The 21,260-nt window shown below is 41.6% G+C and overlaps 1 protein-coding gene across 1 annotated transcript in view; it reads right to left on the bottom strand.

Moving 5' to 3' along the window:
- The window catches only part of LOC121871703 (unconventional myosin-XV-like), a 176,799-nt gene that overhangs the window by 28,747 nt on the left and 126,792 nt on the right, over positions 1–21,260 (bottom strand). The window contains exons 4-19 of the mRNA XM_042374114.1: positions 17,912–18,000; positions 17,451–17,514; positions 16,467–16,576; positions 15,307–15,582; positions 14,761–14,938; positions 13,894–14,017; positions 10,866–11,020; positions 10,144–10,356; positions 9,356–9,490; positions 8,523–8,671; positions 8,111–8,249; positions 6,990–7,144; positions 5,928–6,132; positions 3,481–3,680; positions 2,805–2,958; positions 45–210 (exon numbers count right to left, since the gene is read on the bottom strand). Coding sequence (XP_042230048.1) covers positions 45–210; positions 2,805–2,958; positions 3,481–3,680; positions 5,928–6,132; positions 6,990–7,144; positions 8,111–8,249; positions 8,523–8,671; positions 9,356–9,490; positions 10,144–10,356; positions 10,866–11,020; positions 13,894–14,017; positions 14,761–14,938; positions 15,307–15,582; positions 16,467–16,576; positions 17,451–17,514; positions 17,912–18,000 — 2,512 coding nt within the window. The remainder of the gene's footprint in view (positions 1–44; positions 211–2,804; positions 2,959–3,480; positions 3,681–5,927; positions 6,133–6,989; positions 7,145–8,110; positions 8,250–8,522; positions 8,672–9,355; positions 9,491–10,143; positions 10,357–10,865; positions 11,021–13,893; positions 14,018–14,760; positions 14,939–15,306; positions 15,583–16,466; positions 16,577–17,450; positions 17,515–17,911; positions 18,001–21,260) is intronic.

Consider the following 21,260-nt stretch of genomic DNA (forward strand, 5'->3'; position numbering starts at 1 on the left):
ACAGATAAACTGACAGACATGTTAAAACGTACTCTCACACTTACCGTTGACCTTGGAGAGAATGAAGGCGAGCTCTGCCGGTATCTCCAGGTGGTTGACGCCGGCCACTGAGCGCTGGACCCTCTCCTGCTCCGCCTGATTCTGGAGGGCCTCCCTCTCTGCTCGCTGTTTCGCCAACTCCTCTGCCCTCTTCCGTCGGGCCATTTCCTCCTGTAGGGAGCATGACAGAAAGGTGATGGTTAACTGTGGTGGTAATGGTGATGTGGGGGATTGTTGAAATAAGTCTTGCCACAAACTGGCAATAAAACAGATACCCTGTAGTACTATGGGTTAAGCCTTAAGAAGCAACCAACGTTTTTGACAAAAGGGATAACTTTTTCTTTTCATTGCTACTTTTACTTTTTACTTTTATCCTCTTCGCCACTGATCGGCTCGTTAAGTGCTTGGGTGGTCGGTCACATCTCTGTTACACACTGTTGACAAATACTGAGCATGCACTGGCTCCTGAATATAACAGACCCTGCTCCAGTTTTGGTCAAGTCTGACCTGAATGAGCTCACACTTGGTGCCATCACAACTCTCTCTAGCAGATTGTTCTAAGACGGACGAAGTAGCCGAAAGGCGAAGTGGCCAGTATTCTCAAAACAAGCCAAGTTCTAAGAGTTCACAATTCTCACTCCAAAAAAGTTTGCCTTCACAGTTTTCTGGATTTGTGACTTCTTCAACCTTGAGCTGTGATCCCTTGTGGGGCAGACGTCTACCAGCTCCAGGTATGTACTGTACAATCATGTAGTGCTCCCTGAGATGTTTATACACTTCGACGAGGTCGCCCCTCGCCCGTCTGTAGTATAAGCTAGGTAGATGCAGGCGTTCTAATCTCGCCGGGTAACTCTTGAAGATCGTGACGAGCGACAGACCATCCGGATATCTAAAATACCTTCTTATATGACCTACTAGTTTCATTGCCTGATTCACCTTCTTCTCACAATGGCCCAAGAACTTAAGTTCATTGTTGACATACACACCCAGGTCCTTTTCACATTCGATCTCAATTAATGCAATCTCTTCATCCTGTTGGGACATGTGATACGCCTCCTTACTGTTGTTGCGACCCAGGTGCATCCTTTTGCACTTCGTGACATTGAATCTTAGCAGCCATTTCTTCGACCATTCTTGAAGCTCACAGAGATCTTTCTGTAACTCTTCACAATCTGTTTGGTTCTTAATTTCCCTAAAAACTTGGCATCGTCCACAAACATTTGTATGGAGGAGTGTATAGCTTCTGGCATATCATTAATGAAGCAAATAAACAACAACGGGCCAAATACACTGCTCTATGGTACCCCGCTTGTCACAAAGACACATGACGATTTCGTACTATTAATCACCACACGCTGTTTGTGGTCATGCAGAAACTCTCTGATCCATGCTAGGACACTTCCTTAAATCCTGTTTGATTCTCAGTCTTTCATGGGTATACTGTCGAAAGCCTTGGCAAAATCTAGGTATATAGTGTCGATATTTCTGTCTTTGTTCTAGAATTTGAGTCCAAACATCCAGTACCTTGAGTAATTATGTTAAGCAAGATCATTCCGGCATAAAACTGTGTTAGCATTCCTTTATAAGGGTGTTTCTTAGCAGATGTTCCATCATGGCATCTGTTACGGTGCTCTCTAGTACTTTGCACACTATGCTAGTCAGGCTCACTGGTCTATAATTATTCGTGGAGCGACGATAGCCCTTCTTGAATACAGGACTCACATAAGTCAGTTTCTAGTCATCAGGGACCTTTTGCTCCTCTAGGCATTTGCAGAACAGGATATTAAGGGGCTCCGCAAGCTCGTTACACAGTTCTCTTAACACTCTGGGGTGCACCATACCAGAGCCAGGACTCTTGTGAATCTTTAGTTTTTGCAGTTTATTTCTTATAACCTCATCTGAGAACACAATGTAGGTCAGCACTGTGTCAAACCGTCTTTCCCCAAATGCAGGAAGATTGTTTGCATCCTCTCTTGTGAACACTGATGAAAAGAATTTGTTCAATGCCTCCACCTTATCCTGGTCAGAATCTGCATTACTACCATCTTCAAGCTCCAGGTCCAATATGCCTACTAGCGTTTTTAATTTCAACTTTGCGCAGCGGTAAAAATCCTTTGGGTTTGAGTTGACCTCACTTACAAACTGCCTCTGGAACTTCTGGAACTCTGTTTTAGCCCTTCTACACTCTGACTCTACTTGGTTCCTGGATCTGGCATACATCCTCCTGTCTTGCTCATCATTTGTGCTAACCTACTCCTCAAAATCCTGAGTTTTCTTCTTAACTTTGCCAACCACCACATGGTTCTTGTGTAGCAGTCTCCTTGTATTCCTGGAGGCACCGGGTTTGATCTTGGGTATATATTTATCGACTGAATGGTTACAGTCACCCCAGGGATATGTACTGTCTGTTCTATCATTAAACTATGTTCTTAGCTGGTGGAGATGTGGGGGAGGAAGGAGGAGGCTGTGGGAGGTGTTTGTTGGTGGTGGTGATCAGGGGGAGGAAGAAAGAGATTGTTTGTTGGTAGCTTTCCTAGTCTGAGAAAAATCCAATGCACATATGGATGAGCTCTCAAGCTGCAGTATGAGACATTAGTGGAGGTTCTGCAGACAATGTTGCAGTTTAAGAAGTTATTAATGGACAACTTAAGAGATCTTTGAACTGATTTCACGAGATAGAAAAAGGCCATGAAAAAGACCTTCTCTAAGAATTCAGAGTTTGATTTTTAAGTTCTTCGGTGTTGTTGATACAGTACAATACTGACCTTGAGCCTGGCGAAGCGTATGCGTGTGCTCTTGCCTCTGGCCAAGGCCTGGGCCTTGACAACTGCCAATCGCAGGTTGCGGTACCGCCGACGAGTACTCCACATGCGCACCACTGCCTGAATTAAAACTGCACTGCGCTGCTGTGTCCGGTACCTGTGTAGTGTAATATAAAACACACATTAATAAACAATAATTAGAAAACCAGTTATCATTATTTTTACTCCTAATATCATTATCATCATCATACGGTGCAACTTTTAGCTGACAGAAGTATATGTATCTTTCAACCTGTGCTTTTGATTGTCCATTGTCATGCTCCATGATGGCTGGCTGACAAGCCACTATAGATGAAATTCAACTGAAGTGTAGAAGGTGTCACCAATATAATAACAACTCCATTAGTGAATAATAAAGCCAAGTTTCATGAGCTAAATCAGGAAGATAAAGTAAGTCACTAAGATTTCCGGTTCACCATTACACCCCACAACACAATCCAGTAATATATTCACATCCAGGTCTCTATTTATGGCTGGCTACAAAGAGGCAGACAGCATAAAGGAACTTGACCAAAGTTCCATCTCGTCCAGGAATCAAACCCAGGACTACAGTACTCTCTTGTAGGAAGACTACTGTACTAACTATGCAATACAGAAACTCATAGAATCTTTAACCTACCTCCTGCGTGCCAGGTAACCACGGACATGTCGCTGGAGGGTAACTACAGAGTGAGAGAGTCTCTTATAGCGCTCCTGTTCCAGAATTTGCTCTAGTGCCTCTCTCAGGAAGATCTTGGTGGTGCCCAGCTGGAAGGCGCCACGGGTGCCCCGAGACACACTGTCCAACACCACCCGGCAGATCTCCTTGGAGGGTGCTCCCTAGGAGAGACAAGTAGTGGTGAAGGTACAGTAAAAATTTTGGCTCATGATGGTGCTGTATGTTTATTATAGTGTTAGTGATATACCACTGTCTTCTTATCACTGGAAGAATGGTGACAGAAACCATACATCATAGTAGAAGGAGGTGCACTCTGTGTTAAGAGTTCCACAGAGCAGATCTTCAAAGTATGAATGAATTGTATTGTAGTATGCAGAGGTGTGTACAGTACAGTAGTAATTTCAGTATATGCACCCCCAAGAAACCCTGCTGGATTGAGTTGGTATGAAGGATTATGAGAAATAATGCAAAGCTGCACCAAATATCTGGAGAAAACCGTAAACAAAGAGAAGCCTCCACAGAACTGAAAGGATGGAAAGTTATGATATCTTCCCCAGGTAAATTTTCCAAGTGCATGTGGATTTTATAGATGGTATGCAAAGGTTATGCAGGAATGTAATGTCTGGACCTATTAAGGCTCCAGAGAATGTTACGAGAGATGATACAGGACACCTGCTTCTACTGCCGGGTACAGTATTATGTTTGTGCTTTTAAGGAGGTGGAGCATACAGTACTATCTCATAACTGGATCTCTTCTTTGATACATGAATTAGGTATGAATTTAGTTATTTAGTGCAGTATGGTTCAGTTCAATTTAAATTAACTTTGGAGTGTGTAGTCAGCAGTGTGGGAATGAATAAGGCCTGGTTGAGTGTGGCAGAGAGAAGATTGTTAACATAAATAAGTAATATTGTAAGTGCCAGTATGTACCCCAAAAATATGCAATAATTTGTAGGTAAAAAGCCAGAGTGAAGCTCATGAAACAATGACCACATACTCTGAGAAGAATGGAGAGATGAACACAAAGAGAGGAATAGAGAAAGAATAAAAGAAGATAAGAAGAGGTTGATGTTTACACTTATTCAATGTTAAAGAATTTCTCTCCATTGTTTATCTTTTGTCATGTTTCTCCCTTCAGGTGATAAAAGAAGGTTCAACAGTAGAGTGGCCAGAGTGGAGGCTATAAGGTAAGTCATGGATGAGTCTGTTATTTAAAAGAAGTTTGATGATTTGTGTCAAAAATCTCTATAAAAGCAAAGTTTGATGAAAATGCTCATAATTAGGAGGATTAGAAAGTTGTTCCTTTTAGGGATTGGATGGATAATGGTTTATTACCATGAGAAGGAGAGTATAGAAGTGTGAAGACATTAACAGAAATTTCCGACAGACCAGGTGTTAGTTCAAAACATCTTTTAAGGATCACAGAAGGAATCTTATCAAGACTTGGAGCTTTGTCACCTTTGAGATCATCATGGAGGGACTTAACATCCTTGAGCCTTGGTTTAGATTGTTGGGTCACAGATTAAAGAAACTTCCAAGTCAAGATGAAGGTTCCCTTGGCCATTGTCTTAATAAGTAGAATTAAAAGTATGAAATAAAGATCAAGCATTCTCCCAGTAACTGAAATTATGGATATAATAGGTGAGACTAAAGACAGTAAGGAGAGAATCTATTAATATGAACCAGTCCAAAATATTACTGATTAGTTACTTACTAGTTTTTTTGCTTGTTTATTAAGAAAGTACAGGTATACAATAATTGCATGGTTTTGTGCATGTGTATAAAAATTATGTGTTTGTCGAGTCTTTGCAGCACGACATTTTCTGAAGAATATTACAACATGTTCAAGGCAACTACACATCAGGAATAAAAGCTATAAGTTGTAGTAAATGTTTAATAAAATGTTCCTGTGGGTGGATATGTTGAGTTGTACCCACCTTGACTAGAGAGACATGGTTAACACTAGTAGAGGAATCATCAGAAAGGAAGGTGGACCAGAGGAAAGAGGAGTCGAAGGCACGAGGACTCTCCCCGTCAGCCTGGTTAAAGCACCATATTGTCACCACAACAACAAGCTTCTCAGATATATAACACTTTAACAACAACCATTTCCCGGCATATTAACGTATTTTAACTTGAAATTAAATTTCTGAACAAAAGATATTTATAAACACAACAAACAGGTAATAAATGTATTTTAGGTTCGTTGTTGATGGAGGTACAGTTGCCAGCAAAAGTTCTCCCACAGCCCTGTGTAGCAAATTTGTGGGAGGACTTTTGCTGGCAACTGTACCTTAACCATATCCCTTAATATCTGTATAAATTTTCTAACTACTGAATCCTTTTTCAGGTACAGAACTAATTGTGATTATATTACATAAACACAGAGTGATGACTGAGGTACTTACTCTGGGAACCTGTCCTGGGACAAGACAGCGGTACCGGTCAGCAAAGTGGTTGAAGCGTAAGCGCACTGGGAAGCCCTGCTGGCGGATCTTGATGGTCTCCAGCATACCTGAGTACCTCAGCTGTTCCAGCACACAAGGCATGTCCAACTTGAGCGGTGCCTTCTCATTATTAGGCTTAATACACCGTATGAACCATGGATTACATCTGTGGGAGGACCCTGGGGTTAGTGTCACCTGAGGAGGGAGGGAGGGAAGGAGGGAGGATTACACTATAGAGGAAACCTGGTGTTACTGTCACCTAGGGGGGGGCGGGAGAGGATTACACTTACAGAAGGAATCTGGTATGAGTGTCACCTGAGGGAGGGAGGTAGGGAGGATTACACATACAGAAGGAATCTGGTATTAGTGTCACCTAGGGGAGAAAGGGAGGGAGGGAAGATTACACATGCAGAAAGAACTTGGTGTTAGTGTCACCTGAGGGAGGATTACACATACAGAAGGAATCTGGTATTAGTGTCACCAAGGGGGGCGAGGGAGGGAGGATTACACATATACGTAGAAGGAACTTTGTGTAGTGTCACCTGAAGGAGGGAGGGAGGAGGAGGGTACACCCGCAGGGGGAATGGTATAGTGTAATAAGTCACAATATCAAGGTCTAAGATGTTTCAGGCTACGATGCAGACATTCGAAGATAGAATCAAGAAAACTGTTGACAATAATTATGAACAAAATCCAGGTCAAAGTTATTTTTGTATAATAGTAAAATCAAAATCTTTCAGAATAACATTACAAAATTCCACAACATAATGATGATATACTGTACTTAGAAGGAACAAGATATTTCAATTAAAATAACAATATCCCCAGGCTAGGTGAAGACAGTGAAGCATATGCAGGTATTTAAAAAAAAGACAAAGGATATGCTAGAATAATACAGATATATTCTGGCCGAGACAAAATAAAATACAGGAGTTATGTACAATAATCCGGAATCAAATGAAGACACTCCCTGGCAAGAGTAAGGCACAGATGGTCAGAAAGAGAAAGGTACAAGTCACTCACTTGGCCATGCCCTCCATGAGGTGGGTCAGGGAGTCATTGAAGCGGGCAGCCACAGTGGGCGTCCTGGGCTTCATGGTGACAAAGCGGCCATTAGCCTTCGTGAGTGTCTTGTTCTCCGACGACAATCGCACATCCAAGAACATCTCTGACAGCATCTGTAGCAAGAATCACCAAGACCAACACCTTCAGTAGGAACAACTGGTGAAGTGATAAGAGTGTAAGAGCAATAAATGAGGGTAAATGATCATGTTATGTCTGCCTGTAGAAGTTGCAATTTAATATATAGAAATAGAAAAAAGCTGAAAACATGAAAGAAAGAAGGAAAGGAGTAATAATAAAAATTACATAGGTATCATAATGATTATTCTTGTGACAGATAAAACATAGTTTTGCCCAAGAGTACACAATTATGGTAAACACATTATAAGAGACTTAAGTTATTTAAACAATTTAATGAAGAAAGAATTATTACTGAGATCACAAAGCGATCCCCTGTACAGGCGCATCACAAACAGATCGTCTAAACCAACATCAAAACCACTGTACATATCTGACTTCTATAAAGATCAGAACTAAAAAACAGAATGTGCACAGAAAGGAGTCGGTCTTGACTTAAAATTCAACTTTAACATAAATTACATCGGATGATTCGAAGCAACACTGTGAAGTCTCACGCCCGTATTATTAAACAACATCTTCCCTTGAAGAGGGTAGTCGTGTTTCAACCCAAGTTTTAAACTAAATGAGTCCTGAGGGACACCACAGTACAGTATTTAATGGGGTGGTGTGGCGGTAAAATTAACTAATTCCAATAAAATTAATTTGTAATATTGGAATTAGTTAATTTTACCGCCACACCACCCCGTTAAGTACTGTATTGCGGTGTCCCTCAGGACTCATTTAGTTTAAAACTCGGATTGAAACACGACTACCCTCTTCAAGGGAAGATGTTGTTTAATAATATGGGCGTATGAGTCTGCCAACTACATGTACAGTATGATATAACCCAGCAAATCAAGTCCAATGACAGCACAATACAAATTCATAACAGTGTTGTTTGTTGAAGTACACTGTAAGAGGCAGCTCAAAACACATGACAAGGGGGACACAAGATGACTCACGGACAACTTGGAGGAGATGAGGAGCTCGACAACATCATTCCTGAGTGTGTCTCTGTTTTTATCGAGGAAGCCTTCTACACTGTACCACACCTGCCCTGCGTAGTGCTTGATCCCAAACTCCATGGATGACATTCTGGGTCTGCAACACACGATGGAAGAAGATTAACATGATGTGCAGGAAGAAGGGATGAAAGGAAGGGTGATGAAAATAAATATGGGATTATGAAAAAAGTACTGTGAACACTAAATGAAAAGAATACAATTTAATAATAACAATATAAACTATTTCATGTTTAATATATGAAGCCAGTAAATAATATTAAAAAAAAATTATTTGTACTGTACCATATGTAGATTCTAAAGGCAAGGTTAAATTTGACTCTTGTAAGCTAGGTGTAGTACACAGCCTCACCTAGAGTAGAGTTCATTGAGGGCATGGTTGTAGTGACACTTTTCAAGGAATGAATGATCAGTGGCCTTGGGGAAGTTACTCTCATCATCCAGCAGGTGAAGAATCCCCACAGGCTTGCGGGCCACCAGCTCAATCAAAGGCAGGTTGTCCTACACAAAAGTACAAGAAGTCATTGTGAGAAGGGAAGTATACTACTGTATGTAGTGTCAGTGAGTGTGGACAAGAAGAATAGGAAATATGTACAGTAATATTAGTGTTAAGTGGAGATAGGAGGAGGACATGGTAGAGGAGCAGCTGTAGGTGATGTGGGGTGTGTGGAGGAAAACTAACCATCACCAAGTACAGTACGCACTCAGCAGTGTTGTGTATCATAAGTTTTTGAAGTTGTATCACAATCTTATATTTTCTTTCGAAATTTTCCTTTCACATGAGCTGCTGATCCTCACTCTGGGGGAGGTGTATTAACTAAAACTTTTAAGTCAATATTATATAAATTGCAATAAGTAAAATTCTTATTAACAGTACGAGTACAGTATACTATACTGTATACTGTATCCAACTTCAAGGAGAAACTAAAACAATACAAGTTTTTTGTTATTTAAAATCTGTGCTGTAATACAATGTGTCAACTATGATGACTTTAGTATTTCTTCAAATAATAACAACTGAAAATCAAGTTGTGATGATGAACCTTTATATCTATACCTTGTACATGTACTTAACTTTTGATAAGTTCTGGGTACAGTATTTCCTGCTCTGTTGTATCTAACGTTCCAAATTCTGTTGCTTAGCAATACTATACCTGGAAGGTCTGTTCCTTTACACCAACTTACCTGGAACTCAATGTTTTGCCAGTCAATTTTTTCCTTTGCATATTCCTGCTGCTCCAGCTTGAAGATATGTTTGTTGAAGTGGAACTGCAGTTTCTCGTTGGCGTAGTTGATACACAGCTGCTCGAAGCTGTTTTCCTGTATGGCGAGATAAGAGTCACTAGCTTGATTATTATAGTTATGAGTTAGTGTAACCAGCCTCCATTAAGAACAATGATGAGAACACTGTTACAGTGCTCACTCTCATTCCTAGTATGAGTATACTGTAATATCTCCCCTCCACAGTCTCCACCCACTGATAAGTTTCTGTTTTCTTCTAACCCCAACAATAGTGAAACACTACTGGATAGAAGAGCAATGAGAACGAGACATATTTCAATATAAACCCACAGAGTTACCTAATTATAACCTCTATACAGTAGTAGTATGCACCTGAGATATAATGTAATACAATGTATACAATGAGGTGAAATTCTCGAAAAAAGGAGTTCAAGGTCATGAGCATGCAACTGAGACATACAAAGCTGACATATAAAATGAAGTGCATTGATTGCCAGTAAATTTAAATTATAAATGCAAGATTTAATACTGCATGATATTTACAGAGTAAAATAGAACATTACAAACAATAATAATTGCAAGAAGTTAATAAACATAAATTCCCAGTGGGGATTTTATAAGGAAAGTAATGTTGGTAAGTAGTACTCCTGATAAATGAAGGAAATTTAGCCCTGATTCAAACATGAGAAACACAGTTTATGAAATGCTGTCTCATGACTCAAGGCTCTGACACCACAGCCACGAGGACCCACCTTGAAAATCTCAAAGCCAAAGATGTCGAGGATGGAGATGTGTGTCTTCCTGGAGCCCTTGTGGATGATCTGGTTGATACGACGCACCAGCCACGAAAAGAGGGATGAGTATAGTGCCTTGGCCACAGCATCACGGGCGTCTAGGGCTTGGTCGATGTTCAGTGGCGTGAACACCCTCTCGTTCCGCGCCTCCTATAGCACAGGGTAGAGATGTGTTAGCTCCTGAGGCATGGGAACATGAGGTACAGGAGAGGTGGGGAGCTACGGCACAAGGGGGGGGTGTAACAGGGGTTTAGCACAATGGCAGTGGGAGCACCATAACCCAACGCACCCCTACAGCACCTTACCACAACACATCTACAGCACCATATCCCAACACACTCCCAAAGCACCATACCCCAACACACTCTCACAGCAACACCATCTCCCCTCAACTAGTACTGTCAATCCCTGCCAAGGGATCGGTCCTAACATCCTTCCTCTATAATAGGAACACCTCTAATCGAAACATCTGTCTAAAAAGAGCCCTACTAACCTAATCTAACTTAACCTGACCTAACTTAGCTTAACCAACCTAACCTATCTTAACCATACAAGGTGTAACCTTACCTAACCTAACCTAAAAATAACTTCACTTAATTTAACCTAACCTAAACTTAGTTTAACCTAACCTTTGTGGTACAGCAGGAGGTTGAACTCACGGTGATTTTAGTGGTGAGAGCCCGTTTGATGCCCACATCGTCTATCTGAAGGAGGTGAGATGCCCACTTAATCTCCGCTTCACTGCCGATCTCTACGCCTTCCTGCCCGTGACGCAGCTGCTTGCGGTGGAAATAGACGTTGCCCAGGTGGAGGACTGGTGGGAGACAATGAATGAGTGACAAAGTAAGAAACTGAAAATAATAATGAAAGAGAGATATACAGATATTGAGTCCAACAGTGAAAAAGAGAAGATGAGGATGAGACAAGGAGAGAAACAGGCTAACAAACAGATAGAATGGTAAGCAGACAGAAAGTAGGAGAAAGAATGAGATAGAGAAAATGAGATAAAAGACAAAGATAAAGAAAAAAGGAGAGTGAGGCTGCACAATACACACCAGGTACTCCGGTAGAATATTAAAACAATAATAAAACTCCAGGCAGGAGGGGAGATACTAGGCAGATGGAGGGCTCCATCTACTGCGGGAGGGGCGGTGGCAGTATTGACTTCTCATGTGGTGCTCCTGCAAGTGTTACTATGTGGAGTAATCGACTCCCAGGTGAGGGAGTCGATTTGGCACTTTTTCAGGTTTGTCTTAAGACTATCTTTATACCTTTTCAATTACCCGCCAGCGTTACGTTTACTATTCGTTAGATGACTGTAAAGTTGCTGCTTTGGCACTTTACTGTCCTCCATGCGGGCAACATGGCCAGTCCAACGTAGTTGTTCATGGATTATGGTAGCCTCGATACTCCTACAGTTGGTGTCAGCAAGAATACTGGCATTTGTTCTCTTGTCTTCCCAGAGAACTTGGAGGATGGAACGTAGACTACGTTGGTGAAAGTTTTCAAGTGCCTTGAGGTGCCTCCTGTATGTGACCCATGTTTCACTGCCATATAGCAGGGTGGGGAGGACCACTGCTCGATATACGTGCAGCTTTGTAGATAATTTCAGCTGCCTACAGCTGAAGACACGATTTCGGAGTCTGCCAAAGGCTCGAGATGCACATCTGATCCGATGCTGAATCTCTTCACCGATGTCTGCGGTGGTGGACAGGTGGGAGCCGAGATACCGAAAGTGGGCAACATTAGAGAGGGTAGTACCGTTAAGCTGGATGGATGGTGGAGGTGTGTCTGAACCAGGGGCAGGTTGAAAGAGAATCTGAGTTTTACGTACATTCACCTCAAAGCCGAAGTGTGCACACGCGTCTGTGTAGGTGTTACACACACACACACACACACACTTCATCCTTGACCACCGAAGGGTCAAGACATACCTGGCGCTCCTCTGGGAGCAGACAGGTCAACTGTTAAGTTGGCCCATACCAACTTCCTCCCCTGAACCCCTCCTACCCATCGGAATATCAATAAGTTCTTGCCAGAAGTTATTTCATTTCGGAAAGGAATGGAACCAGTGTTGAATAGTGGTGAACAGTGCTTAAGTCAGTGAAAAACAGCTCAACGGTAACAGCTGAGTCGTACCCAAGCTAACCTTCACACAGTGATGTCCCAGGTACCCAGTGATAACTGCCCGCGAGACTCAACAACACCAGCTATGTGTTAATCCGTCCACGATAGGGAGGTCTGGGATCACACTTCACTCACTTCAGTGAGTGAGGTCCTGTGACACCAGACCATGTGGTGTCCCCATGATGCTACGACACCACGTAGTGAATGAGTTGCTACAGCATCATGTGAGGTTCCTCATAACACCATCAGTGGGGGAATTACTACACCACGTGATGCCCCTCATAACACCATCAGTGAGGGAATCACTACACCACGTGATGCCCCTCATAACACCATCTGTGAGGGAATTACTACACCAAGTGATGCCCCTCATAACACCATCAGTGAGGGAATCACTACACCACGTGATGTCCCTCATAACACCATCAGTGAGGGAATCACTACACCACGTGATGCCCCTCATAACACCATCAGTGAGGGAATCACTACACCATGTGATGCCCCTCATAACACCATCCGTGAGGGAATTACTACACCAAGTGATGCCCCTCATAACACCACCTGTGAGGGAGTTACTGCTACACCCCATCAGGTCCCTCAAAACACCAACTGTGAGGGAGTTACTACACTACGTGTCTGCTGTTCAACACCTCAATGCACATGATATAGGTATGTGACCTCCACTGTAAACATTAATCTGTGTGTTCACTGTACCTTTCTCTAATGAAGGCTTTTGTTAAACTACCAATGTCAATGCATGTAATAAGTCATTTATGTCCAATGTATATTTTCAGCCTTCGGGCTCCAGAACTTTTTCAATAAACCGTTAAAAATATCTCTCTCTCTCTCTCTCTCTCTCTCTCTCTCTCTCTCTCTCTCTCTCTCTCCTCTCTCTCTCTCTCTCTCTCTCTCTCTCCTCTCTCTCTCTCTCTCTCTCTCTCTCTCTCTCTCTCTCTCTCTCTCTCTCTCTCTCTCTCTCTCTCTCTCTCTCTCTCTCTCTCTCTCTCTCCTCTCTCTCTCTCTCTCTCTCTCTCTCTCTCTCTCTCTCTCTCTCTCTCTCTCTCTCTCTCTCTCTCTCTCTCTCTCTCTCTCTCTCTCTCTCTCTCTCTCTCTCTCTCTCTCTCTCTCTCTCTCTCTCTCTCTCTCTCTCTCTCTCTCTCTCTCTCTCTCTCTCTCTCTCTCTCTCTCTCTCTCTCTCTCTCTCTCTCTCTCTCTCTCTCTCTCTCTCTCTCTCTCTCTCTCTCTCTCTCTCTCTCTCTCTCTCTCTCTCTCCTGGATTACTGCCTCCACCTGTGAGGATGAGGACAATACTTATAACAACATACCCTCACACATCATAATAGAGTGCTTAGAAAATTATAAAGAGGGAGAAAACAAAAGAAGAAAAATAATGTATTCAGGAAAGAATATCAGATAAAATTAAGAAAGAGAGATAGAGAGAATCTGGTTAAAATCTACCAGTACAAGACAACCAGGGAAGGATGAGAGTAACATAACTAGTGGTGAGAGTAACAGAAATTAGTGAGAGATGTGAGTGTCAGAGTGGTGGTGAAGACGTACCTGCAGCAAGGATCCTGAAGATGGTGTCCTGTTCCTGAGTAGAGAAGCCAAGTACCTGCATGGCGGAGAGGAGGGCCTGCAGGTCTTCCCCATCATACTTCCCCTCCAGCTGACAACTCCCGCCCTGAAACACGATATATTTATTATTATTATTTTTGTTTTATTCCTACTGGTGCTGAGGATAGTCTTTTTCTCTCACTACTGATGTTGGATCTCTCTCTCTCTCTTTTAGACTACTCATCAACACCAATATAACCCAACCCTTCTAGTCTTCTTCACTGTTGAATTTTCGACTTTTATAAATGTCAACACACCTTAAACGACTATCATTCAACTTTACATTATTTTCATATACCTGTATTACTTTCTCTGTTCTGTCAATATATTAATAAATCTAGGAATATTTCTCTAAAGTTACTACTGTGGTTCTCTGGAATATTCTCCCTTCTCACTGTCTCTTTCTTTCTCTTTTATTCCCTCTGCTTTTGTCTGTCTACCTTTATTAATCTCTAACTCCCCAGATTTTAACCTTCCATGACGATTGTTCTTCTTAAGTCCTTCTCCTTCCTTCCTCCCACCACCTATCTCTCCCTCCTCCTTGTACGCCTACCCCTTCCCTTCTCCTACTCCATTCCCTCTTCCGTTTCTTACCCCTATCCCTCTCCCTATTCTTACCCCTATCCCTCTCCCTATTCTTGCCCCTCTCCCTTCCCTACCCCTAATCCCTCCCCCTTCTACCCATATCCCTCTCTTCTCCTACCCCTATCCTTCTCCCTTCTTCTACCCCTACCCTGCTTCCTTCTCTTATTCATATCCCTCTCCTTTCTCCTACCCTTATCCCTCTCCCTTATCCCTGCTCGCACCCACCTGGTTGAGATAGAAGTACTTGTCAGCGGAAGTGAGGCCATACTTAGCCTTGCTCTCCTCAGGTAAGCCGGCCAGCAGCTCATAGAAGACATGGTAGTTCCTCTCTTCATGCGCCTGAGTCACAATGCGGGATTTCTCCAGCAGGTACTCCGTGATCCTCGCTCCTGTGATCACTCCACTGGTTGGGTGAGTGAGACAATGGAAGTGACAATACATGGGATATAGTGGCGATGGGCGAGTAATACAGAGAGTAAATCATACCTGTAGGGAACAAAGTATTATTCTGGAGGCTATGATGAGATTATACATATCATAGTCTACTAGAATGATATAAAAATATAAAAAGGCCACATGTTGATAAAAAAAAGTCTCTCCTTGTTCACTTACACAGGAAATCTCTCCCAACACCTTGATACTTGGTAATATTTCTTCTCATCCTGCCCAGGCAACACTCATTTACCTACTTCTCACCCTCCTCTACCTCTATCTGCATATCCTCCCCTCCCACACCCCCCTCCGTCCCTCAACAAACAGTCATGGACTTACTCCTTGAAGTAAACCTCGAGGTACTTCCCAAAGCGGGATGAGTTGTCATTCTTAATGGTCTTGGCATTGCCGAAGGACTCCAGGAGTGGGGAGGCCTCCAGGATCTGCTCAGTGATAAGGTTACTCTGGGACTTATTGACGGCGGCCAGGTACTGCATGATCAGCTTGGTGGACTCCGTTTTGCCCGCGCCGGACTCACCGGAGATCACTACACACTGATTTGTCGAGTCCTTGCTCATCCGGGAGTACGCTGCTGACCCGATGGCAAAGATGTGTCTGGTGGAGAATGTGGTGGTTATGCTGGGTTGTGGTTGAATTGTGCTATGTTTATGTTAGGAGAAGTTATTATTACTTGATGTTGTGGAATAAAGTAGTTAATATTACAGTAAAGAAGATCTCACGAGACCACTTATATTACTTATGTTAATGGGGACATAGGAATGAAAAATCATGAAGGAACAGCCATTATGTTAAGAGGTAGGTACTGGAGGGTCGTCTCTATTTCAATAAAAAGTTCAGTAGTAACATTTCTGCTGGGTCAATTCACACGCTTAACCATGGGTTTGCATATGCAAAAGTCACAATTGACCGATTTCTTACACTTAATCATGAGTTTATATGACGATTGAAAATGTGGCGTGGAGAATCACGCCACATACAACAGTACTGTAATAAGAGACTGTACCCTCACTTAACCCCTGGTGTTGGTAGAATGTGTTCCCATTCAACCAGTGACAACCAACCATCATGACCCCACACTACAATATGCACATTTATTTTCCCTCCAAATTGTTCAAGTTAGGTTTCAGAAGACTACGTTTACAACTGTACGAGGAATTGATACCACAAAGTGAGCATTCTAGTGTTGGACAAAACGGACTGACAAAGACTCATACCCGGCCTATGAAGAAAAATAGTTAAACGCAACATATTTTGTATAACTAAAAGTCATTAAAGAGATTGTTAACAAGTATAACAAAGGCTTCAGTACTATACAGTATTGTTACCACACCTTGGTCAGTACACAGTCAAGTCACAATGCACTTTTGTCAATAATATCAATATGCACAAAGACCAGTTCTCATGGGTCAATTTAGAAGCAGTAAGGTGTCTATGATGTAAGGTCAGAAGGGTCTCTAGGAACTAAGGTCAATACTCACGGGGGTAAGGTGCCCAGGATCTGACCCTCGTACTTCTTGACAGTGTCCAGCCCGTAGATGTCGAACATTCTGTAGGGGTTGACCGCCACCAGGATGCTGCCCGTGTATGTCTGTCGAGCACAACAAGGTTAAAAGGGCACTGGTATACACGGGTAGTGACATGCAAGAGTAGTTGAGAATTTTGCTGTAGAACTAGTTGCAAAACGGAAATAAAAGTACATGTAGTAGTAATAACGGTAATATAACTGTCGTATTGGTAGTGATAGCAGAAATAAAATAAGTTGTAAAATCAATATTGATGAGAAGAACATTGTGGCATTCCTTGAAAAAATAAAAATAAATAAAAAATAAAAGTAGTACAGTAGCATTAATAGTAGTGGCAGCAGTCAAACCTCGTCCTGGTAGTGGTAACATAACACAACTCTACGATGTATTGACTGAGGTTTTAGCCGGAAGTAGAGAGTTGTAAAAACTAGTGTATGTAAACAGTGGCAGCAGTTGTACAACCAACATTACCAACAGCTGATGACCAAACTTTACTAGAGATGGAGATTTTTGTATAATTTCTGTTCCATTAAATACTAAAACTGTGGGTACATATACAAAAGGGAATATATACAAGTACTCTCACGTTATATGAGTTTATATAAAATATTTATTATGAATGAGGATTGAATTATCAAATGAACAGTCTTGAATTAGAATTAATATTTACTTTATCTCTTTTTAACGAATTTGACTTTATTACACATAGTTATAAGAAAAAGGACATTTATCAAACACTTTAAAAATTATAGGTAGACCTTGAACTTAACTACATATAAACACAAACACACAATAAACACCTGACACAAACACAACACACAACAAACACCGGACAAACACAACAAGCAACAAACACCACACAAACACAAAAAACACTGGACACAAACACAAAAAACACTGGACACAAACACAACAAACACTAGACACAAACACACTTACGTATATCATTTCCTTGTCATATCTGATCTTGAGGTTCCACAACAGCGACGCCTCGTTCAGATCCCTGGAGAGTGTAAACATTGCAATGGCTGTAGAGTGATGAGTGCAGACAACCTAACCAAACCTAAATTTATTTCCACCAAATTTACTTAAACCAAACTAACCAAAGCAAAGCAGAGCTAGATTAACCAACTTGATCGAATTTAACCGTATCTAACTAAAACCTAACCTAACCTAACTTAACGTAAAGTAATTTAAATCAAACTAATCTAAGCAAACCAAACCTAAACTAACCAACTTGACTGAATTTAACCGCATCTAACCAAAATCTAACTAAAATAAACTTTAAATTAAATTAACCTAAAAAAAACGAAGTTAAATAAAGCAAATTGATATAATTTAACCTAACCTAACCTAACCTAACCTAACCTAACCTAACCAGGAAATGGAGGAGTACTTACGAGAGACAGATCATGTCCTCAACGCCGGTGGGTCCCAGGTCCTGACGCCGCCGGACTGACGAGAGGTTGGTGAGCGTGAACACCTGCGACTGTGAGAGAAACAAGTGAGTTAGTGAAGGTTAAATAACACCTGCGATTGTGGGAGAAACAGATTATTTGGAAGAACAGTAAAGAGTTAATGTTAGTACAGAAGGTTCCATCACTTCTCGTTAATAGGAAGCGGTGTTTACACTTGCGACTGTTGGAGAAACAGGTGTGTTAGTGAAGGTTAAATAACACCTGCGATTGTGGGAGAAACAGGTGTGTTGGTGAAGGTTAAATAACACCTGCGACTGTGAGAGAAACAGGTGTTTTAGTGAATATCAACTAAGAAACAGGTGTACTTAGGTTAAAGAAAAAATATAAGTTTTCCTCGGAGTTAAAAATGAAATGTGGCATTAAATCAAAATAAACTGCAACATATAAAAGATTAAACTAAAAATGAAGGAAATAAAACAAATCGCAAAGAAAACATGAAACGAAGGAAGGTAAAAAATACAAAATAAAATAAAAATAAACAAAGACAAGTGATGACACAGGTGTAATGTGAAGAGAAAATAATATAAGCTCATAAAGTGTGACGGCAAAACCTAGCTTAATAAAAGAGAAAGATGAAGAAATAGAATAAATCGGAAAGCAAAGAGTTGGGTTAAAAACATTACAAATAAAAATATCATACGACAAAGTGAAATTCCTCTCAAGTTAACACAAACAAAGTCAAAGTAAAGGTGAAGAAAGAATAAATAACAAAAATTACAAAAATAAACGAGGAATGAAACAATGATAGTGAGTTAAAAAAAAGTATATAAAACGAAGACATGTATAGTGTAGATAAAAATTCCTGCACTTAGTTTACGTTATTTATACTGTAATGTTTTTCCTGCGCTTCAACAACTAAAAGGTTTTACGCGCGTAACAAGATAAGTAATTACTGTACACTAATCCATCAACAATAAGAAATTACGAAACTTAGAACTCTCGGTTGTATTAAGCAAATGTAGTCAATGAAAGTATGAAGAAATGATAAAGAACAATGATAAAGGAGAGACAAAAGAGAGAAACGATGATGTATTGTACAAGAGCTGTGAGGGAGATAGACGCCTCCAAACTCACATTAAAACATGTTGAACGTAAAGCTTTTCAAGGTATGAATAAAATGATAGAAGTAGTACATATCTAATTAACATGAAAAAAAAATAATGTAAATGGGATGAAATAAAGAGCTCAATTAGCTAGAAGCTTCGGCAGTAGGTGAACGTAATGTAGGAAGGCAATGTTACTGAAAGTGGGAGTGTTGCCGAAAGAGGTGGAGATTATAAGGTGTTGGTGTAAGAAGAATGAACATCAGTACAGGAAGCGAAGAAAACTAAAGTATTAACTGGAGTACACGAAAAAGGTAAGGTATAGGTAGGCGTGTAAGATACAGGTAGGGGTGTAGGATACAGGTAGGGGTGTAGGATACAGGTAGGGGTGTAGGATACAGGTAGGGGTGTAGGATACAGGTAGGGGTGTAGGATACAGGTAGGAGTAGGATACAAGTAGGGGTGTGGGGTACAGGTAGGAGTAAGATATAGATAGGAGTGTAGGATACAGGTAGGAGTAGGATACAGGTAGGGGTGTAGGATACAGGTAGGGGTGTAGAATATAGTCACTTCGTCGTCGTCGTCTCTCTCACAACCCCATAGATTATAACAATCTTGAGTCTAGACTGTAAACACAGCTCTGTAAACTATATCACAACCCCTAGGGCTATCACTGGCCTCCTACACTGTTGGCAGTAGTGTATATAAGTGATGTTGGCAGTATGGTATAAGTGATGTGGCAATAGACTATAAGTGATGTTGGCAGTAGAATATAAGTGATGTGGCAGTAGAATATAAGTGATGTGGCAATAGACTATAAGTGATGTGGCAATAGACTGTAAGTGATGTTGGCAGTAGAATATAAGTGATGTGGCAATAGACTATAAGTGATGTTGGCAGTAGTGTATAAGTGATGTTGGCAGGAGTGTATAAGTGATGTTGGCAGGAGTGTATAAGTGATGTTGGCAGTCGAGTGTATGGGTGGTGTTGGTTATTTCTCAAGCTACTGAGGTCGATTCAATTGAAGGTAACGAAACAGTTGAACATAGGGTGTACGGAGGTGTGCGTGGTGGGGTGAATGAAAGGAATGATTAGGGGTGGTGTGGCAGGTTGGATTGGTCTGACTACCCACCAAAATTACTATAACCTGTCCACGCTAAGCTGACCCATAGGCCCCGCGCCCTTCGTCTATAGCTACAAATAACCGATTAGTTCCCCTGTAGTTTACCTCCCCGACTGCGTGTATATAAGCGCGTATTTATATCGCCCTTTTATAATAAATACTTAACATTTTCTAACATCCTCTTTACAGTGCTAATGCCTTGAAATTAATTGCATTTTTATAGTCCTGATATTTAACATTATTTTAGATACTAACAGGTCTGTTTACCAATTGTGAACACATTTAGTTTGAATTTTCTATGAACCAATCAGCTAATAGTATAGAAGAGGGGCGTGGCTTATGGGCCAGGTTAGCGTAGAAATACTAGAGTTGTATCCAGGGCCGTCCCTAGGAGGGTGTGGGGCCCGGGACAACTCAGCCACTGTGGGGCCCCACAAAACTCAAAAGGCAGGAGTCACAGCTCATAGGACAGGACGCAACCTGATCTCACTGGTTACTGACCCTGGTGGACTGGCTGTGTGGAGTGGAGTGCAATGGATTATGGAGTCAGATTATGCGGTCAGGGGAACCCACCCCCACCAACCCCCATGGGACTGTCGCTATGGATGGTAAGGTCACGGTTGCGATAGTGGCGTAAGCCGTCAGGTCAGATTAACCGGTCAACAGGTAATGTGTCCGAGGTCACTGGGTCTAGTGCTGGGCCCCGCTGGTGTGGCAGAAGTAAGAACTACAGGTACAGTACATTATAGGGTGTGGCAGAAGTAAGAACTACAGGTACAGTACATTATAGGGTGTGGCAGAAGTAAGAACTACAGGTACAGTACATTATAGGGTGTGGCTGATGGTGTGGCAGAAGTAAGAACTACAGGTACAGTACATTATAGGGTGAGAACTACAGGTATAATAATTATAAGGGCTGGCTGATGGTGTGGCAGTAGTAAGAACTACAGGTATAGTACATTATAAGGTGTGGCAGTAGTAAGAACTACAAGCACAGTACATTATAAGGTGTAGCTGATAGTGTGGCAGAAGAACTACAGGTACAGTACATTATAGGGTGTGGCTGATGGTGAGGCAGAAGTAAGAACTACAGGTAGTAGAGTAC

Source organism: Homarus americanus, unplaced genomic scaffold, assembly GCF_018991925.1.
Source record: "Homarus americanus isolate GMGI-L3 unplaced genomic scaffold, GMGI_Hamer_2.0 scaffold39675, whole genome shotgun sequence".
Classification (NCBI taxonomy): domain Eukaryota; kingdom Metazoa; phylum Arthropoda; class Malacostraca; order Decapoda; family Nephropidae; genus Homarus; species Homarus americanus.